This window comes from Patiria miniata, unplaced genomic scaffold, assembly GCF_015706575.1.
Source record: "Patiria miniata isolate m_02_andy unplaced genomic scaffold, ASM1570657v1 HiC_scaffold_24, whole genome shotgun sequence".
Lineage (NCBI taxonomy): Eukaryota > Metazoa > Echinodermata > Asteroidea > Valvatida > Asterinidae > Patiria > Patiria miniata.
Window position 1 is genome coordinate 2139344 of NW_024037063.1, and position 24315 is coordinate 2163658.

At 39.3% G+C, this 24315-nt stretch overlaps 3 protein-coding genes across 4 annotated transcripts in view; 1 reads left to right on the plus strand and 2 right to left on the minus strand.

The window, feature by feature from the left end:
- The window catches only part of LOC119731758 (broad substrate specificity ATP-binding cassette transporter ABCG2-like), a 31737-nt gene extending 28166 nt beyond the window's left edge, over nt 1-3571 (minus strand). The window contains exon 1 of the mRNA XM_038205002.1: nt 3387-3571. Coding sequence (XP_038060930.1) covers nt 3387-3485 — 99 coding nt within the window. The 5' untranslated portion in view covers nt 3486-3571. The remainder of the gene's footprint in view (nt 1-3386) is intronic.
- Nucleotides 3572-4566: 995 nt separating this feature from the next.
- On the minus strand, nt 4567-9817 carry LOC119731759. 2 transcript variants are annotated; one of them, XM_038205005.1, is made up of 3 exons: nt 9430-9817; nt 7138-8115; nt 4567-6471 (listed from the first exon to the last, which is right to left on the minus strand). In XM_038205005.1, exons 1-3 carry the CDS (start codon nt 9673-9675, stop codon nt 6250-6252), a joined length of 1446 nt encoding a protein of 481 aa, XP_038060933.1. In that variant the 5' UTR covers nt 9676-9817; the 3' UTR covers nt 4567-6249. The 2 variants fall into 2 exon arrangements, with proteins under 2 accessions (XP_038060933.1, XP_038060932.1); XM_038205004.1 differs by having other exon boundaries at nt 4569-6471; nt 7138-8118; nt 9430-9816.
- A 1598-nt stretch (nt 9818-11415) lies between these two features.
- LOC119732480 (eukaryotic translation initiation factor 4E-like) lies at nt 11416-16684 on the plus strand. Its single transcript, XM_038206009.1, has 7 exons — nt 11416-11554; nt 12136-12341; nt 12971-13034; nt 13814-13924; nt 14824-14963; nt 15679-15733; nt 16566-16684. Exons 1-7 carry the CDS (start codon nt 11525-11527, stop codon nt 16623-16625), a joined length of 666 nt encoding a protein of 221 aa, XP_038061937.1. The 5' UTR covers nt 11416-11524; the 3' UTR covers nt 16626-16684.
- Nucleotides 16685-24315: the final 7631 nt, after the last annotated feature.

The window sequence follows — 24315 nt, forward strand, 5'->3', positions numbered from 1 at the left end:
TGGCGCAATGCGGGACACGAAGTAGATGGAGCTGATGTCCTCCAAAGAGCACTGTGAGTGTGAGTGCAATCTCGTCCCCATGGCATCGAGTACTACGCTACCAGTAGCAGCTGCACTACTGTTTCCTCGAGGTCGAATGTAGACCCTGTGAACGAGGTTGCTATAATGGGTACCCCAATGAAAAGTGATTGCTATAGTACACCTCAACCGTACTCGGGAATCGGGATAGCACGATCCTTGCTCGAACCAACCAGATCAGGGTCACTGTGTGCGTGACAAGCTATATACTTAGGCGGGAAGTTATCGATATCGCGATCGCTATATTATCGGTTGCTATACATTCATGGATATTTAAATATTATGCCACGTTTGCAGAGAGACTTAACTCGGGTGTGCGAACGAAAGAAAAGTGTTCTGAAAATGTTTAGCCACGTCGCTGAAACATTGGTGTAGTTTTAGTGCTATAGTATTAGTTTTACTTTTTTCCCCGTTTCATTCCCAAGCTGAGTTCCCAGATGTTCATCGGTCGGTGAGTCCGTTATTTTGATATGACGGGAACTTCGCTGCAGTATAGTGCCAAGACAAAGAGTTCTACTTTGCTAGGTTGAGAATTATAGTGCCATAAAAGTGGATGACGCAGCGTCATCAGTTGCTATAAATTAATGTTAAAAAAAATGATAGCATAAACTTATCACACGTCCAGTTAACATCCATTATTAACTGATGTGTGATTAGTTTATGCTATCATTTTTTTTTGCAGAAAGGTTTATATTTAAATTCAGGTTTGGTCCCACAGCGAACGAAAAGTATCTCCTGAAAATGTTCGTCGATATTGCTGAAACATTGTTGTAGGCCTAGTTGTTATTTTTTTTCCCCAAGCAGAAAAGGTCAAAGTAATATTTCATTCAGTTTAACCCTGCGCAGCGTTTACAAAAAAACTATACAACAACTCGTCAACGGGGGCCCTCTCGGCAGCAGGTACTTTCCCACACTACGCAAGACCCTATTCATAGCAATACAACTAAAAGCCACGTGCCAGACAGTGTCCAGACAGTTGCCAGACAGTGCGCTGGAAAGATAATTGACTGGCGGTTGTGGTATGCAGTTATGAAGGGAGATGGCTGTGTCAAGTTACAGGTCTTTGTTGATGTTTCAATGAGACTTGGCAGGAGGCCTAGTCGAAAGTTTGTTGACACGGCATGTGTGTAGCCCTGGCTGCAAAGTTCATTGAACCAGCTGATTTGGCAAGGGTTGAATGAGGATTAGATAGGTGGTGACCGTCATTGGCCCTCATTTTTTTTTATTCAATAAATTCGGTCACCTGATGCCCCAGGGGCATCAGGTCACTCCGCCCAGGTTAATCAATGACTGGAATGATTGCCTGCAGTCTTATAAGACAGAAAATTACATTTTGATATAGGTATAGACACGTTTTCTTATCAAAGGATGAAAAGCCACGTTATTTTAGTTGCTTTTAATATAGATTAGTTCACAGAATATTGGCTTCAATAATTATCATCTGTTAAAGATTGCTGGCAAACGGGAGATTGACTGTGTGTTTTTTGTCAAGTACAGAGTGAAACGTTGATCCACCTATTTTGTACTTTGAAGATTTCTACATTGTTCTGGACCCAAATTAGTGAATGGATAAAGAAGACCTTGAATACAGATGTGTTTTTGGATTACGGAACCATTTTCTTTGGCATACCTTTGCCGTGTATACCATACTTAATGAAGACGCATAGTAAACCGTCTTTTGTTGTGTAAGAATGAGAGAGTTAGGACAAAACAATGTTTATTACTAATGGTAATTCTGCCAACTTTAATTTGAAATGTGACCCCTTTCTCACTTTTATGTAATGACTAATTTATTTTTCCGTTAACAGTTGTAAAACAAAAGATTTTGTTTTAATAAAATATAAGTTCCGCCCCACAACGGAGAGAGAAAACATGCTATTTGCTTTTCTTTTTCAGAATAGAAGGAGATGCATCATCGAGAAGCATCTTTGACTTTTCTAAAAAATTAAAATCAGTTGTTTTTAGCCACTATCACGAGCTCATGAGTCCATAAACTAAACGCCGTTACAATGTGCCTCCAAGTTCACAAGTTTGCAACTGTGATCTTAATTTAGTAATGAGTGGTCGACTTAAGTTGCCGATTTTACTCATATTTATGACACTTTCGGATGTTTAAAGCTACAGCCCATCATTTGCACTTATCCAAAAAGTAATTGACGAAACTACTGTTGAAAAGCATACTTGGTTTAAGGATAGTTATGGGACTACACTCCTTCTGAAATTAATTGTTCTTTCTGGCAAGCTGTTGTTTTGAAGAAAACAATGAAAGAATGCAATTTCCAACCGAACATAATGCACAAATTACAAATGATGTACTCTACCTAAAAAATAATTTTAACCGGGCTATACATTGCTGCAGTATACGGTCACACCGTTCAAAGGCGCACTCTAAAAAGGTTTAAAACCAGTCGACAGTGCAAACTTTAACAACCCCCACTAAAAAGTCAGGTTGCCATGCATCTATAAGATGGAATCAGAATCGTATACGGGTTTCTCGCCAAAAGTTTTCTCACCATTTTCTCGTGCCGAACGGCGTCACAAAGTGGAAAATTCTACATATTATTTCGTCACCGACACCACGAAGTAACGCTCTACCTTGTTAAACCATATTTTTTTCGAGTTTCAGTTTTTTGAATTTTTAAACACTATTCATCAAGGCCTACCATTGCACGAAGTTTCAAAGCTTCAAGAGCTTTACTTTAATAATTACGCTAAGTATCCATGGCAACTTTTGCGCAAAAGTGACAATTTTCGTTTTCACGAAGTAACACTCAAGTTCCATTTACCATTGGAATGCATGGCGCGCACTCTGCTCATAAGTGAACAAAAACGTTTTCACGAAGTAACACTCTTCTTGTAACAAGTTGTATAAGCGCGCGCTCGCTGACCTGAAGTTTTTCTTATTTCTTGTTTATTTAATAAACAAACGGGTGAAAAACAGCAGATTTAATAAATTCAATTCATTAAGTGTCCTCAACGAGAAACCCAACTGAAAATACTCTGTCGTTTTGACGCAAAGTGTTGTTTTAGAAGGCGTTCAACTTAAGTTGCCGTTTTCTCCGATTGCTAGTTTTTACTGGTATGTAAATGGGTGTTACTTCGTGGTGTCGGTGACGATTTGTCAACAGTCTCGGATTTTATCAAATTCGTGGAATCGGTATAGGCCTATATCGTAAATAGACGCAACAGACCGTGATGAAATAAAAAGTCCTTTGGTTTTTTAATCGTCTCCGTGCATTTCGGGGTTTACCCAAGTCTATCTATAGCGAGAGTTTTATAAACTTTCACCTCGTAATTTCCCGACTTACCGGAGTTGTCTGGTGGGTTTCTTCCGTCACGTGTTCTACCACATCATCCAATGCCGTTTCTTGATAGCCGTCACTAATAATACTATTCTCCGCAACCATCTTTGTCGTCTCGAAGTAAAAGCTATAATGTCACTGAGGGCCGGCCTTGCACTACGTACACTAGCAAGGTCTCCGTGTCAAGAACCTTTAGCGGCTATATACGTTTATATATCTCGGCAGATTATACATACTATCACTGCCATATTTTGTGTTATGCAACAACGGGTTACGAAAGACCCGACAGAAGGCGATTCCATAGAGACGATGCACGTGTTTAATCTTTTAAGCATATTACACTACAGGAGTGTTCAAACATAATAATGTCCGCGATTAAATAGTTGTCTGAGCTTTGGTATAGTTTCATGGCGAGTCTGCCTCAGTTAAGTTACAGAGTTTCCCAAATGAAAAAATATACTTACTGAGTCTTCCACGATGACTCCATGCTTATCTTTTCCACCCAACTGGTTCCTTTTCCCCCGTGAGTGCATGGCAAATAAATTAATGCAGTTACGTTTATTGCTAAGTACAGTCGACTCTCATTATAAAGAGCACTTTTATAAAGAGGTTCTGCTTATAAAGAGCAAATTCTGAGGTCTCAAATCTCAGGTTCTCTTTGTGTTTCTTTGTCCTATAACAACATTCCTGCTAAAGAGGTAATTTGGCTAGTCCCATCGACCTTGTTATAACGAGAGTCGACTGTACATAATTGGTACATAGGCTCGATAGGCATGGTTTAACACTGCCATTTGGGACAAAGGTGGGTGATACTATCAAAAACCATGGATACAGAGTTTTAAAAAACAGACTCGGCATTTGGTGAACCACAATAAAATTTAATGCACATTAAACTGTTGTTACATGCTAATGTTCAAGAGCTATGGTATGTCAATTCCTTCCTCCATGGTCTAATACATTCATGTACAGGCGATGTTTTCACATCACAAGTCACGTATTCGATATGAACTTAATGGTGAACCCTTGAATAGAATCCAGCACTTTGGGTGATAAGATTGTTCATTTGATGATATTAAGGCAGGACATTTGGCACACGGTCAGAGTATGTCATGGGAAAGATATTTGGCTACAGGGCCATCGCAGATATGTCATTTGAAAAAAAAATATCATAGGATAAATCAGCAATTTTCAAAATTTTGAAAATTGCTTGTTCTCCTATGATATTTTTTTTAAAGAACAACTCTGCGATGGCCCTGTAGCCACATATCTTTCCCATTATAATTATGCGTGACTGTGTGCTGATTTTCATGCTTTTATCATCAAAATTCCATCCTATTGGGCACCAATCTGCCCGACTAGAAATCAAAATTCTGTGAAGGCCAAACGATCATTTAGGTGGTTTTCAAATAAAGTATTCCTTCCTGCGTCACAGGGTCAACATAAACAATGCCTTGCGCACGTGCGCACACACCCACACCTACACGTGTACACGCATATACACATAACGATCACGCGGAATTTTTGAAGGACACATGAAGGAGGCGTTATAATCTACATTGCTTTGCAACAGCCCCCCCCCCCCATAAAAAAGTTCGCGCGCCCCCAGTCGCCCCCCCCCCCCCGAAAATTTGGCATCCGAGAAAAGCACATCCATTATGAGTTACCATGATTAGCTGGAAGAACATAAAGTCACTTTTTTTCAGCGATTGTGTGCGTTTTTCCCCCAACTTTTTTTTTCGTGAGTGGTTGTTTATTGTAACGTCCCTTGGGAAAGCAAACAACGTTAGCTATTGTCTAACCATGGTCTAATGCAGCCATGGTCTAATGCAGCCACGTTTGAACAGCGCCCCCATGGGAAGGTGTTTTTTTTTTTTAATGAACCACATGGGAGGAAACTGACAAGCCGTGAATAATAACAATTGAAAAGTTGAACAAAGAAATTGAGTGGAGCGGGGCTTGAACCTGTGACCTCCGGATAACCGTTCCGGAGCTCTTACCAACTGAGCTATCCAGCCCTATGTTGGTGGTTCCCCAATTAGTCAACATCTTTGTTCAAGGAGCGCTAGTCAGGAGCCTAGTGTGTCATACAGCCATGGGATCACGCCCAGAATTCAGAAGTCACACTTTCTATTTATGCTGTGGAATCGTCGTCGCGTCGCGGGTAACATGAGTATGGGTGCGAGCGATTACTTTGTGTCGAGATGCCGCCTGTTCCACGAGAATTACACGATTCCTCAGCTTTGAGACCTGAGCAATAGGGCTAAACTTTTCTGCTTGATGCCGACGGTGCCCGTCGTTTTGCAAGCAAAATAATCGCAGGTTGATCTGACTTTTAGTAATCAGCAAACATGTCGTCACCAAGAAACCTCTATAGCCCCGACTTCCTGCTGTACATTGCGACACACTTGACTTTCGATGTGACTACTGACATAGACCAGTTCAACCATTGTCCGCTACCGCGAGCTTGGTTAAGGCTAGTCAGGATATGGTTCACCAATGAAATTTCTTGTTTGAGCTTGCTTAATGAATTGTAATTCTTGTTGTGTACTCTACTAGGCCTATCCCCAACAAGTTCATCATGCCGTCTGTGCTGATCAGCCTGTCCTCGATCGGCCAAGTGGTTCGCCGTCTTTTCATACCATCTTTTATTTGTCCCTTGTGGATGCTTTCAGATTAGGTCATGGATGCACGTGTATACCTCTTCCCATAGAGCTATAGTTCCACACGGGTGCGCCGCTCTGTTGATGATTTGGGTGTACAGACCCAGGGGCTATATCAACCCTTAATGTACCTGCATTTACTCCTTATTTTAGTACATGTATAGACCTTTACCTTTGGGTGGCTTTTGGCCATGACTTTTGCGTCAGGCCTACCTTTCATCCACCTCCTCTTTGATGGCCTTAGCCACGGAATCATCGTCGTACGAATCCTCTCCTTGGCCAAGAGAGATGAGTCTCACGGGTACGGGACCTTCCACCGCGCCCGGACTGTCTTCCGGACTCGTCTGCGGCGAATCGTAGTTAGTCTTTTTGAGGTTGCGGAGTCGACGAAGGTTGCGGATGGACTGGCTGAGACTCTTGTTAAATGTCAACTGCAGAGAGATCAGAAGTTGTTTTTAGACATCCAGTATAGATTGGGAGATGCTTCATAAGCTTATTCCCAATCCACCAAAGTATTGTGTTGTATGATATAGTAAATCACTTTTTTGGAACATAAGGCAATGTCAGTAGGCCCTATCTTAAATTTGGGTATACTGGCCACCAACTTGTTTCCCCCCATACATTTAAACCGGCCTAATATCTTCTGTATGACCTGTATTAGCGTGGCAACTTCCAAACCTAACGAAAACTTCCCGTTTCCTCAACCTTGGACTGAGGTAAAGCACTAAATTGTCTTAATTAATGTTGTGCATTAAATAATTCTCCGTATTCTCTAATACGCGTAGCCCCATCCTAAATCAAGACTGTCACAAATCGCCTGTTGTTTAGATTATGTACTAAAACTCACTTTTTTGTTCCTTTTTGCTTGCCAAATCATTATGTCACCGCTGCGTCACCTAATGTCGCGGTTACAAAAGGTGTCAGTGATTACAAGTTTATCATCGTCCTGTCACTGTCATGTCGACAGTCTTACTACAAGAAGTTTGATAGGTCTAGATACGGGTGCATGCACCACGAAGTGACGTATCGTCTATGGACATTGTGCACACGATACGTCACTTCGTGGTTCGACCGCCTGCCAGAGGAACATGACATACCCAGGGTGGGGATTCACCGTCAATAGCGAGCTGTGGGTACTTCTCTAGCACCGTGCGTCCAATGTTACCGTAGTCCTTCTGCGTCAGCTTTTGCCCGTTGGTAATGCCAAAATAAAAACGGGCGCACGCATAATTCAGCCTCCTACGCAACAAGGTGACCATTTCCCTTGTGGTGACCATATTCGTGTGTAACCTCAACATCTCCTCTATGTCACGGGAGAATTTCGGAAGAGGCGCCGGATAGTTTATGGTTTTCATGCAGGGACTCTCTATGCTTGGATCTGGATCTGGGGAGGTAGACGGTGGCGACGTTTCCCGGGATGCCTGATCGACGTTAGGATAGTAAACAGGAGGCAGATGTGGCGCGGGGTCGTCACCGTTCAGAGCGAGCGACACCACTGATGTGATTTCTGGGGCCGGAGACAACTCTTTGGCGGTTTGTAGGAGTGTCGCAAGGTTGCCAGGCTGGGAGGTAGGGATCGCAGATGCGACGACATGTGTCAGTGTCCTGGTTTGGCCCACTTGCCTCTGAGCTTGCGGAGGGCCAGCGACGGTGGGGTTAAGACAGTAAGCCAGCATGTTTGTGTTTGTCTGCTCGTTTGCAGGCGCAGTCGACCGTTGCATCCCAGAAGGAATCGCAGACATCATGGGTTGGAAATTCTGAACCTTCTGCACCAAGGCTGGATCTGAAAAGGGCAATGCATAGCTATTACGAAACAGCCTTGTCTTTTTCCCAGCTGGTTGGTAGTTCTCATCAGTTGCGGCAGGCAGTTGGTACCCTGGCTGTGCATTCAAAGTGCCCGGGGAATTGTTGAGAGCAGTCGCCGGAGCAGGATGAACGTTGGGCCAAAGTGATGTGGCTGAGTCAGGGTGAGCGCGGTGTAAGCTTGTCGGGTGGACGTCTTGTGGAGCTTGGCCAGACGGGGATGTTGACTGATTCTCGATGCTGGTCGGATATTGAAAACCTGGATTTTCTTCCTGCTGGATTAAAGAAAAACAAGTATCAAAGAATCAATATAATATCATTTTGCGAAGTTAAGAAGTTTGTAAAGCAGAATTTTGGCCCTTGTTTCACGAATATACAAAAGAGATCCTCTTTAACCAAAAGATTCCTATAACAACAACTATTATAGTGACCTCGGGTTTTAAAAATTACCAAAAGGGTAACTTCAAGATCTCGAGCTCTCACCTGGTACGAAAAATATATATTTATGTTTTATTATACACTCTTCATGACGTTTTGAGTTTGAAGTTTGGCCGCCTATAATAATATATAGTCGGACTTTTAATTGAGCCCACCACCCCAGATGGCGAGCTTCCGGTTTTAAGTTGAATAGGAAAATTAACGTGCACAAAGTCTAAAATTTGAAATTATTTTGGGTACATTGATCTCTTAAGAAAATCAGCCTCGGAAAAAGGCCTTTGTAAAATTGTTACCAGCAGTCTAAATTCATGGAAACTCAAAAATCGCCTGACGTGAAACTGAGAAAAATATCGTGCCAAACTTTTATTGACCTCTCGCCTCCGAAAATTTAACATACATTTGCACTCGGTGTACTCGTACAAATCGGATGAACATTTACGAAATGATTTTGTGGCGCTCATTGGGTGAAAACGGAAACTTAAATAGGATACACATATTTTTTTTTAAATAAACTTGAAGGGCTCAAATAGGCATGATATAGGATTTACAAAAAAAAAATCTAAAATGAGCGCTGCATGAAGGCATATAAGACTTCATTCACGCCAGCCCGACTGAATCTAGAACCCATAGGCTGTATACTAAACTTTTGCGTCGTACATTTTCATTCTCACGCAAGTACGCGATGTAAAAACAAATGTGAACGAACAAGGAGACCTGGAAACGAAAATGCTGCATGTGGAAGTTCGTATATAAGGAAAATTCGTGTATATAGGCCTATACCCTACATCTCAACTTCTCATCATTTTTCCTTCAGGAATATCAAGATAAAATTCCAACACATGAATATTTCACGGGGTGACGGCCGGTTAAAAATCATTCTGTCAAAAATTATAGCAAGAAAAGGGCAAATGTATGTAAAATGCACAGCAAAGCTGGGCCGCGCAAGGGGGCTGGAAGCTCGGCGCGTGACCTTTTACTTTCAGGCTTTATATCCGGGAGTGTACAACACTTACTAATCGTAAGACATTTTTGTATACTTCATGAGTAAAAAGATCTCATGACAGTGAATTAAGTTTTTTACGATCAGCTAGCTAGGCCTATAGATGCAGGAACGACAATATTTGTTTTCCCCTAATCATGAGAAATACCTTGAACAATTTCCGTAGCATGAACTTGAAGGCGAGTCTATCTTTGAGCGCGGGAAACAGGGCTTGTATTTCGTCCTTCTCTGCAGCCAGTTGCCTCAACGTGTGCCCGTCCAGCTCGTTGGCTCGGACAACACTCATGACCCGAGTTTTGATTTCCTCCCTCGAGCTGTCATTTCCTTGCATCCAATCAAGAACTTGTTGGGTATCCCACTCGTCCGGAGCACCAGCATCCCGCCCTGAAAACATGGTTTAAGATTTGTCACCAAGAAACTTTTTGTAATGCGCATTTGGTTGACAAAGCGGGCTGAAGTAGATTGTTTGGTTGTACATACATTGATCAACGAGCCGCCATTGCAGAACACACGCACGGTGGCATCGAATACAGAATGCACACTGTATATTTCCAACACGTTTAATATGTGCTGCTGTAGTGTGCTACGTGTATGTGTACGTGTAGCAGCTATCCTTTGTGACATAATTTGCATAATAGCGAGGCGGCCTTGGCGGTTGACCACACACACGTACATGTGCACCGGGCATTTGTATCCTTGTAGTTAAGACATCTCTTTGTTCTTGTGTAATAAAATTTTATAGTGTGAAAATCTAGTTGCAAAATGCTCCTATTTTAACCAGAATTAATTTTCTGGGCTGTAATTCAGACCAAATACCCTTTACATAAAAATACTTCAATTTGCTACAGATAAACACAAATAGGCCCACTTGGAAACTATTTTTGAGTAAAATCCATATGTCTATCTCGTGAAAACCTAGCTGGTGGATACGTGTTCATCTATATAGAAATCGCCGGGTGCAGTGGAACCTTTACGATCTTTTGTTTCCTATAATAATTGTACACACGTCTCCATATATAAGGTAGTTAATAACGGAACGCGTGTGTGTTGTGCACTAGCACGTGCTTTTTGTGGCCAGTAGCAGCTGTGTACATGTACAAAGTACATTCGTAAGTGTATAGTTGTACACAAACCCCCGAAGTAACTTACTGCATGAATTACTTACTACCATTTATAATGGTAATGTATTATGATTTCGTGGAAATACGTTTTAGAGCAGACATGGCGCCCTCTGTATGGCAAGAGCGGTCCACCGCGGCGGCATGGGCGTCGCGAGGGGGGGGGGGGGGGGGGGGCAAGGCCCCCCCCCCGGAAAAGCACACACAAATAAAGGAAGGGAAAAAAAGGGAAAAAAGAAAAGAAAAAAAGAGGCGCGAAGTCATAGTGGTGTCAATTTAATGCGTGGGGGGGGGGGCAAAATGTCCCTGCCCCCTCTAAAACTGATAAATCGAGAATGTGTTGAGAAATACAGGCATTTTTTGGCAAAAATATGTTTTGCCCCCCTCTAGAAAAAATCCTGGCGACGCCCATGCGTGGCGGTAGAGGGCGCTATCAACAAAATGAACCAAATCCACCGGTCGGCAATCGTAGGAATATAGGCACCCGGAACCAAGAATTTCTCGAGCATTCCTCAGCAGCTCGTACTCTTGTATCTTGAATCATATACAGCGAGCGTAACTTCGGAATATATCTGCGGCCTCATTTTGACGCGAGGCGCTCCATATATAATGGCCAAACGAGTGCCGAAAACATCAACACAATCATTTTTAAAAAGTATAATAATAGGCCTACTAATTAATGGCAATCGGGAACGTTCTTTTTACAGGTATTTTGATTTAGTAATTAAAAAAGTATCCTTTTTTCCTGCATCGGCGATATCCCTCCACTCCCATCCCCTAAATCCCGCGGCCCGTATCCCAGCCACGCCAACCCGCGCCCCGGTTCGAACGTTCCGATCCGCGCACCACCCGTTCCGCACTTTAATCATTTTAATGGCCCATTATAATAAATTTACAGGAATTAACAGACAAATGACTAATCCACCCCCCAAAAAATTATGCAAAGTTGAAGAATGAATGTACTGTCTCCCTAAAAACCGGCATGAGTTATTTACACACAAAATAACCGGAATTTTTGACACATAACTGTTCCCCGTTATACTCATGTTTAGTCATCCATGCATATGCCGTGAGAATTTTGCCGGTATCACGTGACCGAGCGCCATATTGGATTTCTCAGCGAACATGGCCTCCGCAGTGGCAACTTCACAAGAGGTAATTTTTCTGTTTTCTCTTCTTGAATTGAAAGCTGTTCTTCCGTAAATATAGATTTTGGAAGTGGGAGGGTACGTGTCATGTTCCGATCAATTTTGAAGGATGTGGTCGTTCGGGAAATGGATTTAGTTGGAGTATTTTCTAACGTATGTCAATCAGATCATGCAGGGTTTTTATGCCATGTGCCATGTGCGGTGCGGCGATGAATTTACTGGTGGCGTGGTGCATATGGTCACGACGCGTGACGATGGTGCACATGTACGTACTCATGTTAATAACATGGATTAATCAGCTTTAATTTAAGAAATGCAAAATTCATTTTAGGCCTAGGTCTATTTAAAAAAAAAAAAAAAAAGATTTAAACCTTTGTGCCAAACTTTTTAAGCAAGTTCCAAATTTAGGGCCTACATGAACATGATGAACATGATGAACAAAACATGATGAAATGATGAAGAGTCACTTATTGAACAAGTTGACTTAACTAAAATTTTGAAGTCCTAAAGTAGGCCTTATTCTTTTCTTCTGAATTTCTACATAATAAAGTTGATGCACCTATCAAATGTTTCCATTTTTATTGACAGGAGAAACCTCAAAAAGACAGTAAAGCATCAAAAACCGAAGGCGAAACCGAGACTCAAAGCCAGGCTGTTCTCAGTCCAGAGGAAGTCATCAAGCACCCTCTGCAGAACAAGTGGGCCCTCTGGTTCTTCAAGAACGACAAGGCCAAATCCTGGGCCGACAATCTTAGAATCATAACTGCCTTTGACACAGTCGAGGGTTTCTGGGCGTAAGTTAAAATCACCAACATTTCTACTTTCTTGGGGGGATTTGGGAGGCTAGGGGATCAATACAAATATTTTACAGATGATGAAATTAGACACAAAATATTGCCAAGACAACAAAAATGACCATACAGATTGTGCTCAATTAAAAACGATGTGATTTTTCAGCAATTTTGATATTTTCAGCAGTATTGAGATTTCTTAATGACATGTCTCCATGTTGGAGAAGTTCATGATTGATATTAACCTTAACTCCCTAGGTAGTTTTTCTGGGATGCAACCTCAATCCTGCAAAATCCTTCAACTGCCTCCATGTAAAAATTGCATACAGCCTCAACCCTGCAAAATCTTCCAGCAATCACTGTCAATATGTTGAGGCAGAGGCAGTGACATCCTGGAGCAGTGCGGACGATTTCAAGCATAATCTAGGCCTAAATTTATGCATGGCTGAGCATAAACGACACAAGGTCTGGCCCAAGACCTCGACACAGTGCATCTTCCAAAATCACAAAGGCACACATATTTGTCATATAGCCTCAATCCTGCAAAAATCCTCCATATTGCAAAGAGGATTGTTTTCCAGGATTGGGAAGGCTAGGGTCAATTGATTATTTGTTTTCCATTTTTTGCTCAGGTTGTTCAACCATATTCAGTCAGCCAGTAAACTCCAGTCGGGATGTGACTACTCTCTGTTCAAGGTGGGTTCATTTATCAAAACAATGACAACGATTTAAAGCTATCTTGTGTTTTACGGCTACATGGCATATATGGGTTTTAGTTGTTCTGTCTTGCCTCCTCAAACACATTGACAATGTAAGGGAAACATCAACATAGGGCTAGATAGCTCAGTTGGTAGAGCACCTGTACTGTGTTCCGGTCGTTGCAGGTTCAAACCCCGCTCCATTCAATTTTGCATTGTTCAAGTTTTAAATATTTTGGTTGCATTTAAAGGGAATATACATCATTTGCTTTTGCTGTAATTTTCAGAAATGGATGGAATTGGGGGTTGGAAATATATAGCAAATATAGTTACACTGACTTTTTTGAGGTTTTTGGGTTTGAAAATGCTATAGAAACCAAGAAAAACAATCATTTTCCTGTAGTCTGGTTCCCTGACTCCATTTAAGAAGAAACAGAGCAGTTTACATATATTGGGGAATTGTAAGGTCAGGGAACCAGTCTGGCTGGCTTGTACCCATTCATAGGTGTATAATCGATTGCAAACAAGTGCGATAGTCAACTGGGGCCAGTATTTGAAAAAAGCCAGTTTTTTCCAACGCTGATCAGCCGAACAGCGTTGAAAATTGATACAAAAATACCACTTTTCTTGAAAATGACAGTATACCAGGTGCCATGATTTTACAGGATGCTTTACACTGTCATTCACTAACAGTCCAGCAAGGTATTTCAAAATGATTTGGTAGTTTTATTTTTTGATGTTTGCAAATGTTGTATTTTCCCTTTAAATTCCTTGCAGGATGGCATCAAACCCATGTGGGAGGACGGTAAGAACAAACCCGGGGGTCGTTGGCTGGTGAATCTAGGACGAACGAAGCCGCAGGATGTGGACAGATTCTGGTTGGAATCGGTGAGTCCGTTACACAAATGAATTTCGTTGGACGTGCTGTGCCGCGCCGTGGCCCATTCACAACAGTGTTCAACTCAAGCGTGATGAAACTATCGTGAAATTGTCACTTGTGAATTAGACTGACTTTAGCCTGACAATTTCCCAAATAATAGAATTACCCCGTAACGCGAATGAAAGGGCTAAATCCAGCGTATTGTGCGGACCAGATGCATGAAAAGACTTCCAGTGAATAGCCATTCTGAATCAATTGAATAGAATTGTGTGCGCTCTGGGACTTGCAGCCGATTTCACGAAACAATGCGCAACTTAACACCATACGTAGGACTTGAACATCAAATTTATTGCGCAGCTGCGCAATAAACTGACGATCGTTTTCACGAAACCTGGCGTAGCTGCGCATCATTTTAAATAATCTAAACATCTTGGACGAGGATAATAACATTTACGACGTCTGTTTGTGTATAAATTTGTTCGTTTTAAAACTAGTTTTGTTGACTTTCTTCGGAATTGCGCGGCAACTCTAAAAAAAAAAAACTGTCACAAGTAATATAGCAATTCATTTACTTCAAACACAAAGCTGTGAGTGTCTTGTATCACCTATAAGTTGTGCAACATAACAGGCTCCACGACGATCAGAATTTTCTGGTAAAATAGGTCTTTCAGTCGCTACGCCACAACTTACGCCACCTTAAATGATTGTGCAAGTTAACACGGTAATTTGTTCCACAAGTCGCAAACTTACGCACTATGAAACTATCGTGAAATTGTCATAATTGAAATGTTGCGCAGCATGAAATGTTGCGAAAAAGTGCGCAATAAATGGTGGCGCAAGTGGACTTGTGTGAAGTTTTGTGAAAATTGGCTGCCGTTTTACTGGACTTGCCTTGTCTTGTTTCCAGCTGTTGTTCCTGATCGGCGAGTCTTGCGACGACGAGGGTGAATTGGTCAACGGAGGAGTGATCAACGTCCGGGGTAAAGGCAACAAGATTGCCATCTGGACAGGCAACTACAAGAAGGAAGAAGGAATTCTAAAGATTGGGTGAGTGACAGATCTTTGAAGCCCTCGCTCGTTATTTTCTTCAGGTTCAAGTGAGCACCTTCGAAAGAATGCACCCTTTTGGGCTCAAGATTACTGTCATATTCACCACGAAATGATAAAAGTTGGCAAGATCATAAAAGAGTAGAATGTGAATATTCAAACAACTTTACTCTGAAAATTTACTGGTTTTTTGTGCAATTACTGAGTGAAGTGAAAAATGTTGGTCCTTTAGAATCAAGTCGTTGGAGCGCTAGTTGTCATTTCAGTCAAACATTACTCTTTAACCCATTCTTCAAAGTTGTATTTGTTACAATCGTTATGTGTCTAATTCTGAAGCTAGCGTGGAACCTTGTATCTCACAGTGTATTGTCACAAACACCATAGGCGGCACCAGTCTTTTGTTGACCATATGGCTCAGAATTTGATGCTTGAAATATGAAAACAACAAGGTAAAAAAAAAGTGTCGCATCTCATGTAAACAAATGGGATTTTTCAACCTTTTCTCCGTAAATGTAAGGCATGTACATTTCTAGTGACACCGAACCTTGGAATTAAGGCAGGCAAACAATTTAAAGCAAGAATTTCGGGCAAAATTGGGCTGCATTTGCACCTTGAAAGGATTGATCTGAGTTGAGCCAAGGTCGAGCCGAGTCGAGCCACATTCATGCCCGAGTCAATCTGAGTCACTAGTTTCTTTGTTTTGTTCTGTTTGTAGGAAGGGATTTAAGGAAGTTCTACATCTACCAGCTAAGACATTAATATCATATGAGGTGAGTAAAACAAAAAAATTACTCACTAGTATTGGAGTTTTGCGAGTAGTTGAGTACTTGCAAGTAGTTAACCAAATTCCCATAAAAGCAGAAGAATGACATATAGGTTAGTATGACGTGAAGCAACTTACGAGCAATTTACTTGCAAGTCACACCACATTCGTTTGCACTGAGACATCCTTACTGTGTGACGTTTTGAGTACGTTCCCGAGTGCAGTAAAATGTTGCGCGCGCATTGCTCTCGGTGCAGGAGTATACTCCCGGTGTGACGGAGAGCATGCTCTTGCTAACCTGCCGTTCGAGCGCTCAGGAGTATACTCGTGTTAACATGAGTAGCATGCTCGAACCTACCCCCTGAGTCATTTATTAATTTTTTTTTTTTTTTTTTTTTTTTTTTTTGACATTTTTTTTTTTTTGTGGACAATTTTTTAATTTTTTTTTTTTTTTTTGACAATTTTTTTAATTTTTTTTTTTTGACAATTTGTTTTGGGGATTCCTAGGGAGAGAGAGGTGGAGGGAGTGATTTCTAGTTTGCAGGGGACTTACTAAGCTGTGAGCCCTAAACCCTAAATTGCTACTCGCGAGTACCTGCTTCTACTCACGCCAGGACAAATAGTTAAAAACCCACGAGAAGAAGAACGAGTAGCATAAACTACTCGCAAGCAATCGAGTTACTCGCCCAGCGGTATTGGTCACTCAGTTATTGCAAATGCAGTTTTCAACTGTTCCTGTGTAATGATATACTGAGCACAAATGCAGAAAGTACCATTTATAATCTTTCATGTATTATATTTTCTTATTTTCTTGCTTTGTTTTTTTTGTCTCACCGCAGGCCCACGCAGACACGATGTCCAAGACAGGTTCGATGGCGAAGAGTCGGTACTCGGTATGATAGCAGGCCGGCATAGATAATACTTGTATAGCTTATAGTGATACATATAGAAAGGGGGAGATAAGAGCCTTGTGTTGGGCAGGGCTTGTACAGTGTGGACTGTATGCCATTAGAGGTGCTGTGATGTATGGGTAGGGGTGGGGGACGGGTAGGGGTGGGGGAGGGGTGGGGCAAATGGGTGGGGATAGGGAGGCGGGGGAGAGGTAATGCCATGTAATGGCGTTATAGTCGTTTTTTAAGCCATCTTGTAGATGCCACTATTTTGATTTGCAGTTGGCATCTTGTGTTGTGTTAGGATAAATTAAACCCCACAAAATTACTCCTGCAAAATTCATCGATTTCGAAGTGTCGCATTCTCTTAGTGTGCACTCAACAGTACCCAATTGTTCAGACAACCATGGTTTACTGTCGATAAATATCTGATGGTCCAACACAGCGAAAGTGACACTAGTAGGAGTTCCGGACGGCATAATTTTAGTTTTTAAATGTTTGAGCATTTGCAATTCTGTTCGAAAAAAGAGGCACCAACAAAACAGCTTAGTAACACATACCAAAGTTATAAGTCCAGAAATATCACTCTTTTTTTTTTCGTCAAGCCTCAATGCAGGCCTTTTCCTTGGAAGACTTTCGAGTGTAAAAAAAGAAAAAATCTCAAGAAATCTTTAAAAAAAAAATCAAATCCTGTTTTGGACAAAACAAAACAAGTATTTTTCTTTTTTCCAATTGTGTTGATTTTCTAAAGAAAAGTCAAAAGCCCCGAAATCAAAAGTTGAATTTGGGGGTCATGCTTAATAATACTTAAATTTTGCCAAGTTCAACAGAGTTAATGTTACAATAAGTCCGCCAAAGAAAAAGAGTCATTTAAAAGAATTGAACACGGAAAGACAACTTTATAACTGTTGACTGAATATATTCAATCTGATAGATTCATATGAAAATGCTCATTTGTATCGTTCTTGATCAAGGTTGTGTTTGAAATTCTTCAAAGCCCTCTTATTTTAAAGAACGATATATTAACAGTGACGAAACAGAGGGACAAAAATGTTAAAAGAGGAAATAAATAAAAAGGTAAAAAAAAATCTACTTTGATATCTATTGTAAATAATATTATCACACTTTATTGACATTGTCACAGGGATGTCTTTAATTGCATGGTTACATTTGCAGGTAGATTTAAGACAAGTAATCACGCTGTGAATAGATATTTCAGTTGTGTCAGTGTTTTGCTGGTAAGGGCTTACTATTTTATGTTTGGTCAGGGGGCGTCTTCTGAATTCTTAACTCATGGATTTTTTTTCCTTTCGGGAACAAGCACTGTTCTAAATTTACAGGGTGAGTAAAAAAAAACGAAACCCAAATGTCGGGACCATTGTTTTATTGAAGTTCTGCATGTAGCACTTTGAAAATCTAGGATATGAATGCCCAATTCACAAGCTTTCTTTTAGTACAAGAATCATTCGAATCAACCATGTGCTTTTCAAGTTACAGAATTTTAAACACAACTGCTGTTTTAAGGTTCAGTCCACGGATCACAAAAAAAGTTCAGTGTTCTTTCAGCAAAACGAAAACAAATCACATAAGGATGTGTGTGAATTGTTTTCGTTTTGCTGAAAGAACGCCCATCTTTTGGGTTTTAGGTTTTGTTTACTCACCCTGTACAATACTAGATATGTTTGCAGTATGTTCATTAGGAACATTTGGTGACCAAGGGAACACACAAAAAAGGAACACAAATGCAACTTCTGGAATTGACTATTTTCTTTTTTATTCCAGTTTTTCATTTACAAAAATCTCTTTTTTTTTTACTTATCATTTCCGTATCGCACAGTTGTATAAAAATTATATCGCATGTATTTCGTCCCCTTACAATTGTTAAATTGAGGGGCGTGTCACAGTGTCGCTAGATTTAGTATCGTCATATGTGACCCGCTCTGCAGAAATGAGTCTGATGTCGCATAGCTTGAATTCCAGCTTTCACCACTTTTAAATGGAAACAGTGAAAAGTTGCTCAAAATTTGGATTTTTGTTTTTGTTTTATTTTGATTGTTTAATAGTTTTAGTTCAGATATCTTACACAGAAATTTAAATATTGTAAGAAAAAGACTAACAAATTTATGATTTTTGGTGATTTTCTTGGTTAGTTACAGTGTATTTGTAATTTTTAAACCCTTTTTTCTTCATTGAGACATTTCTTGCTTTGCAAAAACTTGACAGAATTAAAAAAGGCACAACAGTGCAACCAAACGTCCTAGAGAGGCCCATGATATACCAAATGAAAGCTTATTTCATTCCCATTTTATTAATGCAGTTAACTCAAAATGTCAGTTTTGCCACAACAGACTCATTTTTGTGGAGCGGGTCACATATTATGATGAAGTAACGTTTTCTTTCGTGTCAGTAAGCCTATTTAGTAATCAGTATCATTTGCTTTCGCTGTATGTAATTATAAGCACAGCACCGCATGTGTATAGGCATGAAAGTGATACAAGAGATTACAAAAGTATTGAATGTAAAACTCTTTCAATTTGTATAGGTCTATGACCTTCATTTACTCATTTGTAATTTTCGTTCCAGGTTTACATGGATGTATGTTAGGCTTGTATTTAATTACTGTATCGTTCTTACATGTACATTGAAGAAACGTTGTTCAGTAACAAAAAGATGTAGAAATTGTAAACATTGTTACCAAGTAGCCTTTTTGCAATTTTTTCCTTTCTTGCAGAGCATAAATTAACTTAATTTTTTTTTTTTAAGTTGCGAGCACGTGGCTTAACATTGCTTGGAATTTCAGGCTGGAGCCCAGCGTTAGCATCAGTGATGTTTCAATTTTGGCTTTGCTGCGTTGAAATTTCCCGTTCTCGATAAATTTCAACGACTCGGCACATTTTACTAAAAACCCGGGGCACGTGATATTTTTAAGCTCTAATTTAGCTTTCTTACAGTGCCTATGCATCATTCTTGAACATCTGAACAGCCATTCTTGCATTATTTAAATGTTAGTGGAGATGGTGGCCACACAAGTCAGTAAACTTGTTCCTCTTCCCTTACTACAGCAAGTGACAGAAAACCACACGATTTTCCCCTTCTTTTTTCACTTAGCGACTTTAACATTTGTTTTGTTAAACAGCAGACATATCAGTGTTGCTATATGCTATTATAATATTACATTGACCAAAATGTGTTAAAAAAAAAAAATTCAAGGGGCAAGGATGTTAATGGCATATTTTGCTGTAACGGTTTTGTTATTTTGTTTCCCTATTTTTGTCCACTGTAAATAATCCAGATTTAGCTTTTTTTCATCTTAAAATCTATTTCTATGTTTTTCTTGGTTTTTGTCCTTTTAAGTTAACTGTACAAATGTAGTACAGGTCTAAAGATTGAAAAATGAATGTTGTAAACAAGAGCTTGTTGATTGCGCCGTAACAGAAGAATGTTATAAAACGCATTTTATATTATAGTAATTATTGCATTCTAATAAAAAAAACCAGAAGTTGGATCGATGATCATTTAATATTCCAGTTTGTTAGATTTCTGTGTCATTTTGTTTTATCGGCTTAATATTAGGTGATCCAGTGGAATAATATCTTTAGCTTTCCCGTTGACTTTTATAAGTGATACAAAGTGTTACAAATGTTCCAAGTGTGCTGCTACCTTGGTATTTTCCAATTTGCCGAATGCGAATGCATGCAGAATTTTTTTTTTTTTATCAAAATCGATCAACCATCACCCCACAGAATTTTGTTTTTAGCCATAACAAATCAGAGCAAAACAAAATATATTTAATATAATATATAAGAAGAACATCAATCGACATTCAAAAACCAAATATATTGAAGATTTTGGGCAAAAATCACCAATTTATTGAGACAAAAATGAATAATTTTTACTAATTTTGACCACAATTTTCGACGCAATCTTTCTTTTAAATGCCCAATCTGTCCGAAATTCCAGTTCGAATGTGCTTTACGGACCTTCAGGCATCTTCCCTGCAAGTTTGAAGCAATTTCATTTTTCGGCCAAAATTGAAAAAATTACAAGGGGTTAGCCTTACATTTTTGATCAAATTTGGCCAAAAATTGACTTTTCTCCAACCAACTTAGAAATGTCTTTGGATGCAAGAGGAACATCAATTGACCTTCAAACGCTAAATATATTGAAGATTTGGGCAAAAATCACCGACTTATTGAGACAAAAATTAATAATTTTCACTAATTTTGACTCAAATTATCGAAGCAATTTTTCTTTTAAATGCCCAATTTGTCCGAAATTCCAGTTCGAATGTGCTCTACGGACCATCAGGCATCTTCCCTGCAAGTTTGAAGCAATTTCATTTTTCGGCCAAAAATTGAAAAAAAATGCAAGGGGTTAGCCTTACATTTTTGATCAAATTTGGCCAAAAATTGACTTTTCTCCAAACAACTTAGAAATGTCTTTGGATGCAAGAGGAACATCAATCGACCTTCAAACGCTAAATATATTGAAGATTTGGGCAAAAATCACCGACTTATTGAGAAAAAAATTAATAATTTTCACTAATTTTGACTCAAATTATCAAAGCAATCTTTCTTTTAAATGCCCAATCTGTCCGAAATTCCAGTTCGAATGTGCTCTACGGACCATCAGGCATCTTCCCTGCAAGTTTGAAGCAATTTCATTTTTCGGCCAAAAATTGAAAAAAAATGCAAGGGGTTAGCCTTACATTTTTGATCAAATTTGGCCAAAAATTGACTTTTCTCCAAACAACTTAGAAACGTTTTTGGATGCAAGAGGAACATCAATCGACCTTCAAACGCTAAATATATTGAAGATTTGGGCAAAAATCACCGATTTATTGAGACAAAAATTAATAATTTTCACTAATTTTGACTCAAATTATCGAAGCAATCTTTCTTTTAAATGCCCAATCTGTGCGAAATTCCAGTTCGAATGTGCTCTACGGACCTTCAGGCATCTTCCCTGCAAGTTTCAAGCAATTTCATTTTTCGGCCAAAATTGAAAAAAATGCAAGGGGTTAGCCTTACTTTTTTGATCAAATTTGGTCAAAAATTGACTTTTCTCCAAACAACTTAGAAATGTCTTTGGATGCAAGAGGAACATCAATCGACCTTCAAACACTAAACATATTGTAGATTTGGGCAAAAAAATCATGGACTTATTGAGACAAACATTAATAATTTTCACTAATTTTGACTCAAAATATCGAAGCAATCTTTCTTTTAAATGCCAAATCTATCCGAAATTCCAGTTCAAATGTGCTCTACGGACCCTCAGGCATCTTCCCTGCAAGTTTGAAGCAATTTCATTTTTTGGCCAAAATTGAAAAAAAATGCAAGGGGTTAGCCTTACATTTTTGATCAAATTTGGCCAAAAAGTTACTTTTCTCCAAACAACTTAGAAATGTCTTTGGATGCAAGAGGAACATCAATCGACCTTCAAACACTAAACATATTGTAGATTAGGGCAAAAATCACCGACGTATTGAGACAAACATTAATAATTTTCACTAACTTTGACTCAAAAAATCGAAGCAATCTTTCTTTTAAATGCCAAATCTATCCGAAATTCCAGTTCAAATGTGCTCTACGGACCTTCAGGCATCTTCCATGCAAGTTTGAAGCAATTTCATTTTTCGGCCAAAATTGAAAAAAATGCAAGGGGTTAGCCTTACATTTTTGATCAAATTTGGCCAAAAAGTTACTTTTCTCCAAACAACTTAGAAATGTCTTTGGATGCAAGAGGAACATCAATCGACCTTCAAACACTAAACATATTGAAGATTTGGGCAAAAAATCACGGACTTATTGAGACAAAAATTAATAATTGTCACTAATTTTGACTCAAAATATCGAAGCAATCTTTCTTTTAAATGCCAAATCTATCCGAAATTCCAGTTCAAATGTGCTCTACGGACCCTCAGGCATCTTCCCTGCAAGTTTGAAGCAATTTCATTTTTCGGCCAAAATTGAAAAAAAATGCAAGGGGTTAGCCTTACAATTTGGATCAAATTTGGTCAAAATTGATTTTCTCCAAAAAACTCAGAAACGTCTTTGGACGCAAGAGGAACATCAATCGACCTTCAAACACTAAACATATTGAAGATTTGGGCAAAAAATCACGGACGTATTGAGACAAACATTAATAATTTTCACTAATTTTGACTCAAAATATCGAAGCAATCTTTCTTTCAAATGCCCAATCTATCCGAAATTCCAGTTCGAATGTGCTCTTCGGACCGTCAGGTATCTTCCCTGCAAGTTTGAAGCAATTTCATTTTTCGGCAAAAATTGAAAAAATTGCAAGGGGTTAACCTTACATTTTTGATCAAATTTGGCCAAAAAGTTACTTTTCTCCAAACAACTTAAAAATGTCTTTGGGTGCAAGAGGAACATCAATCGACCTTCAAACACTAAACATATTGAAGCTTTGGGCAAAAATCACCGATTTATAGAGACAAAAATGAATCATTTTCACTTATTTTGACCCCAATTTTCGACGCAATCTTTCTTTTAAATGCCCAACCCCTGCAAATTTCAAGCAATTTCATTTTTCGGCCAAAATTTAAAAAAAAAAAAAGCAAGGGACTAGCCTTACATTTCTGATCAAATTTGGCGAAAAAATGACTTTTCTCCAAACAACCTTTTTTGACAGTAAAACGAAAAACGAGATGCATGATTGGAAGTTGGCCTAGTGTGGTTCCCAGACCTCAGATTTGTAAGTAAAATATACTCCGAATCTTTTTTTCTGGGAACCTGGCTAAAGTTTGCCTAACTCTTTTGAACGTTGAGGGGGTACTTCTGCATCCACGGAAAGTTTTACTAGTTTTTAGTTCTGAAGTTCAAGGTCCGGTCGCGCCCGCGCGCGCGAGCGCTAGCAATCGCAACGCTGCCCTCACAAGGAATTTTCTGCATGCATAGCAAGAGAAATTCAATACATCTTTTGTGGGGATAAAGTGGCTCAGAACTGACAACTTGAAAGCTCCCAAAAAATACATGAATATTATAATGATCTCAAGACCGTCTCAAATTCTGGTTTTCTTCTTTCTTTACCGAAATCATTCGGTATTTTACCATGTTTATTATCCGTCATCACAAAAATGAGCACGATAAAGTCAGATTCGATAAGAATTGAGATATTGTTATTTCTGGATTCTGAAGGTACCGAGTTAAACATATACTGCCAACTGAATTGAAGTTGTTTTTTGGGAAAATGTCATTAAAAATGTTGCTAGTGTATTGATGGCCTAGTAATACATCGTTTTAGCAAATGACCAGTCAACTAATAAAACGGACTGAAAATAGTTTTTAACGATGTTTAAGATCAAAAAAGAAGACTTGATTGCAAAACATCTACTTTAAAGCATTGTCTTCGGTATTCGCATGATTTTTAATTAAACAACAAATAAAGTTACTGCTCGACCGTAATGTCGGACAAAGTCATACAAATAAATTCATCCACAAAAAAATGGAAGGAAATAATCATAAACTACAGTACATGCAGGACGATTTGGGTTTTTTTCAGTTTTTCTTTTTACAAATAAAATGCCAAACAAGTATTAAGTTCATTCTTTATTTCTACATACCTTTCGCTAAAAGCCTCACAGTTTTAAAATATCAACAAATCCTATTATAATCATTAATTACATACATTTGCTAAGAAAATATAATTTGTATTTTTAATAACTTTGAATAAC

Bases quoted from the DNA above. Each gene is read 5' to 3' on its own strand.
- LOC119731759 (XM_038205004.1), bottom strand. From the start codon at position 9,675: ATGTTTTCAGGGCGGGATGCTGGTGCTCCGGACGAGTGGGATACCCAA. The intron at 8,119-9,429 runs GTATTTCTCATG...TCTTTAATCCAG, and splicing joins TGCTACGGAAATTGTTCAAG to CAGGAAGAAAATCCAGGTTT. The intron at 6,472-7,137 runs GTATGTCATGTT...ATCTCTCTGCAG, and splicing joins ACGGTGAATCCCCACCCTGG to TTGACATTTAACAAGAGTCT.
- LOC119732480 (XM_038206009.1), top strand. From the start codon at position 11,525: ATGGCCTCCGCAGTGGCAACTTCACAAGAG. The intron at 14,964-15,678 runs GTGAGTGACAGA...TTCTGTTTGTAG, and splicing joins GAAGGAATTCTAAAGATTGG to GAAGGGATTTAAGGAAGTTC. The intron at 15,734-16,565 runs GTGAGTAAAACA...GTCTCACCGCAG, and splicing joins AGACATTAATATCATATGAG to GCCCACGCAGACACGATGTC.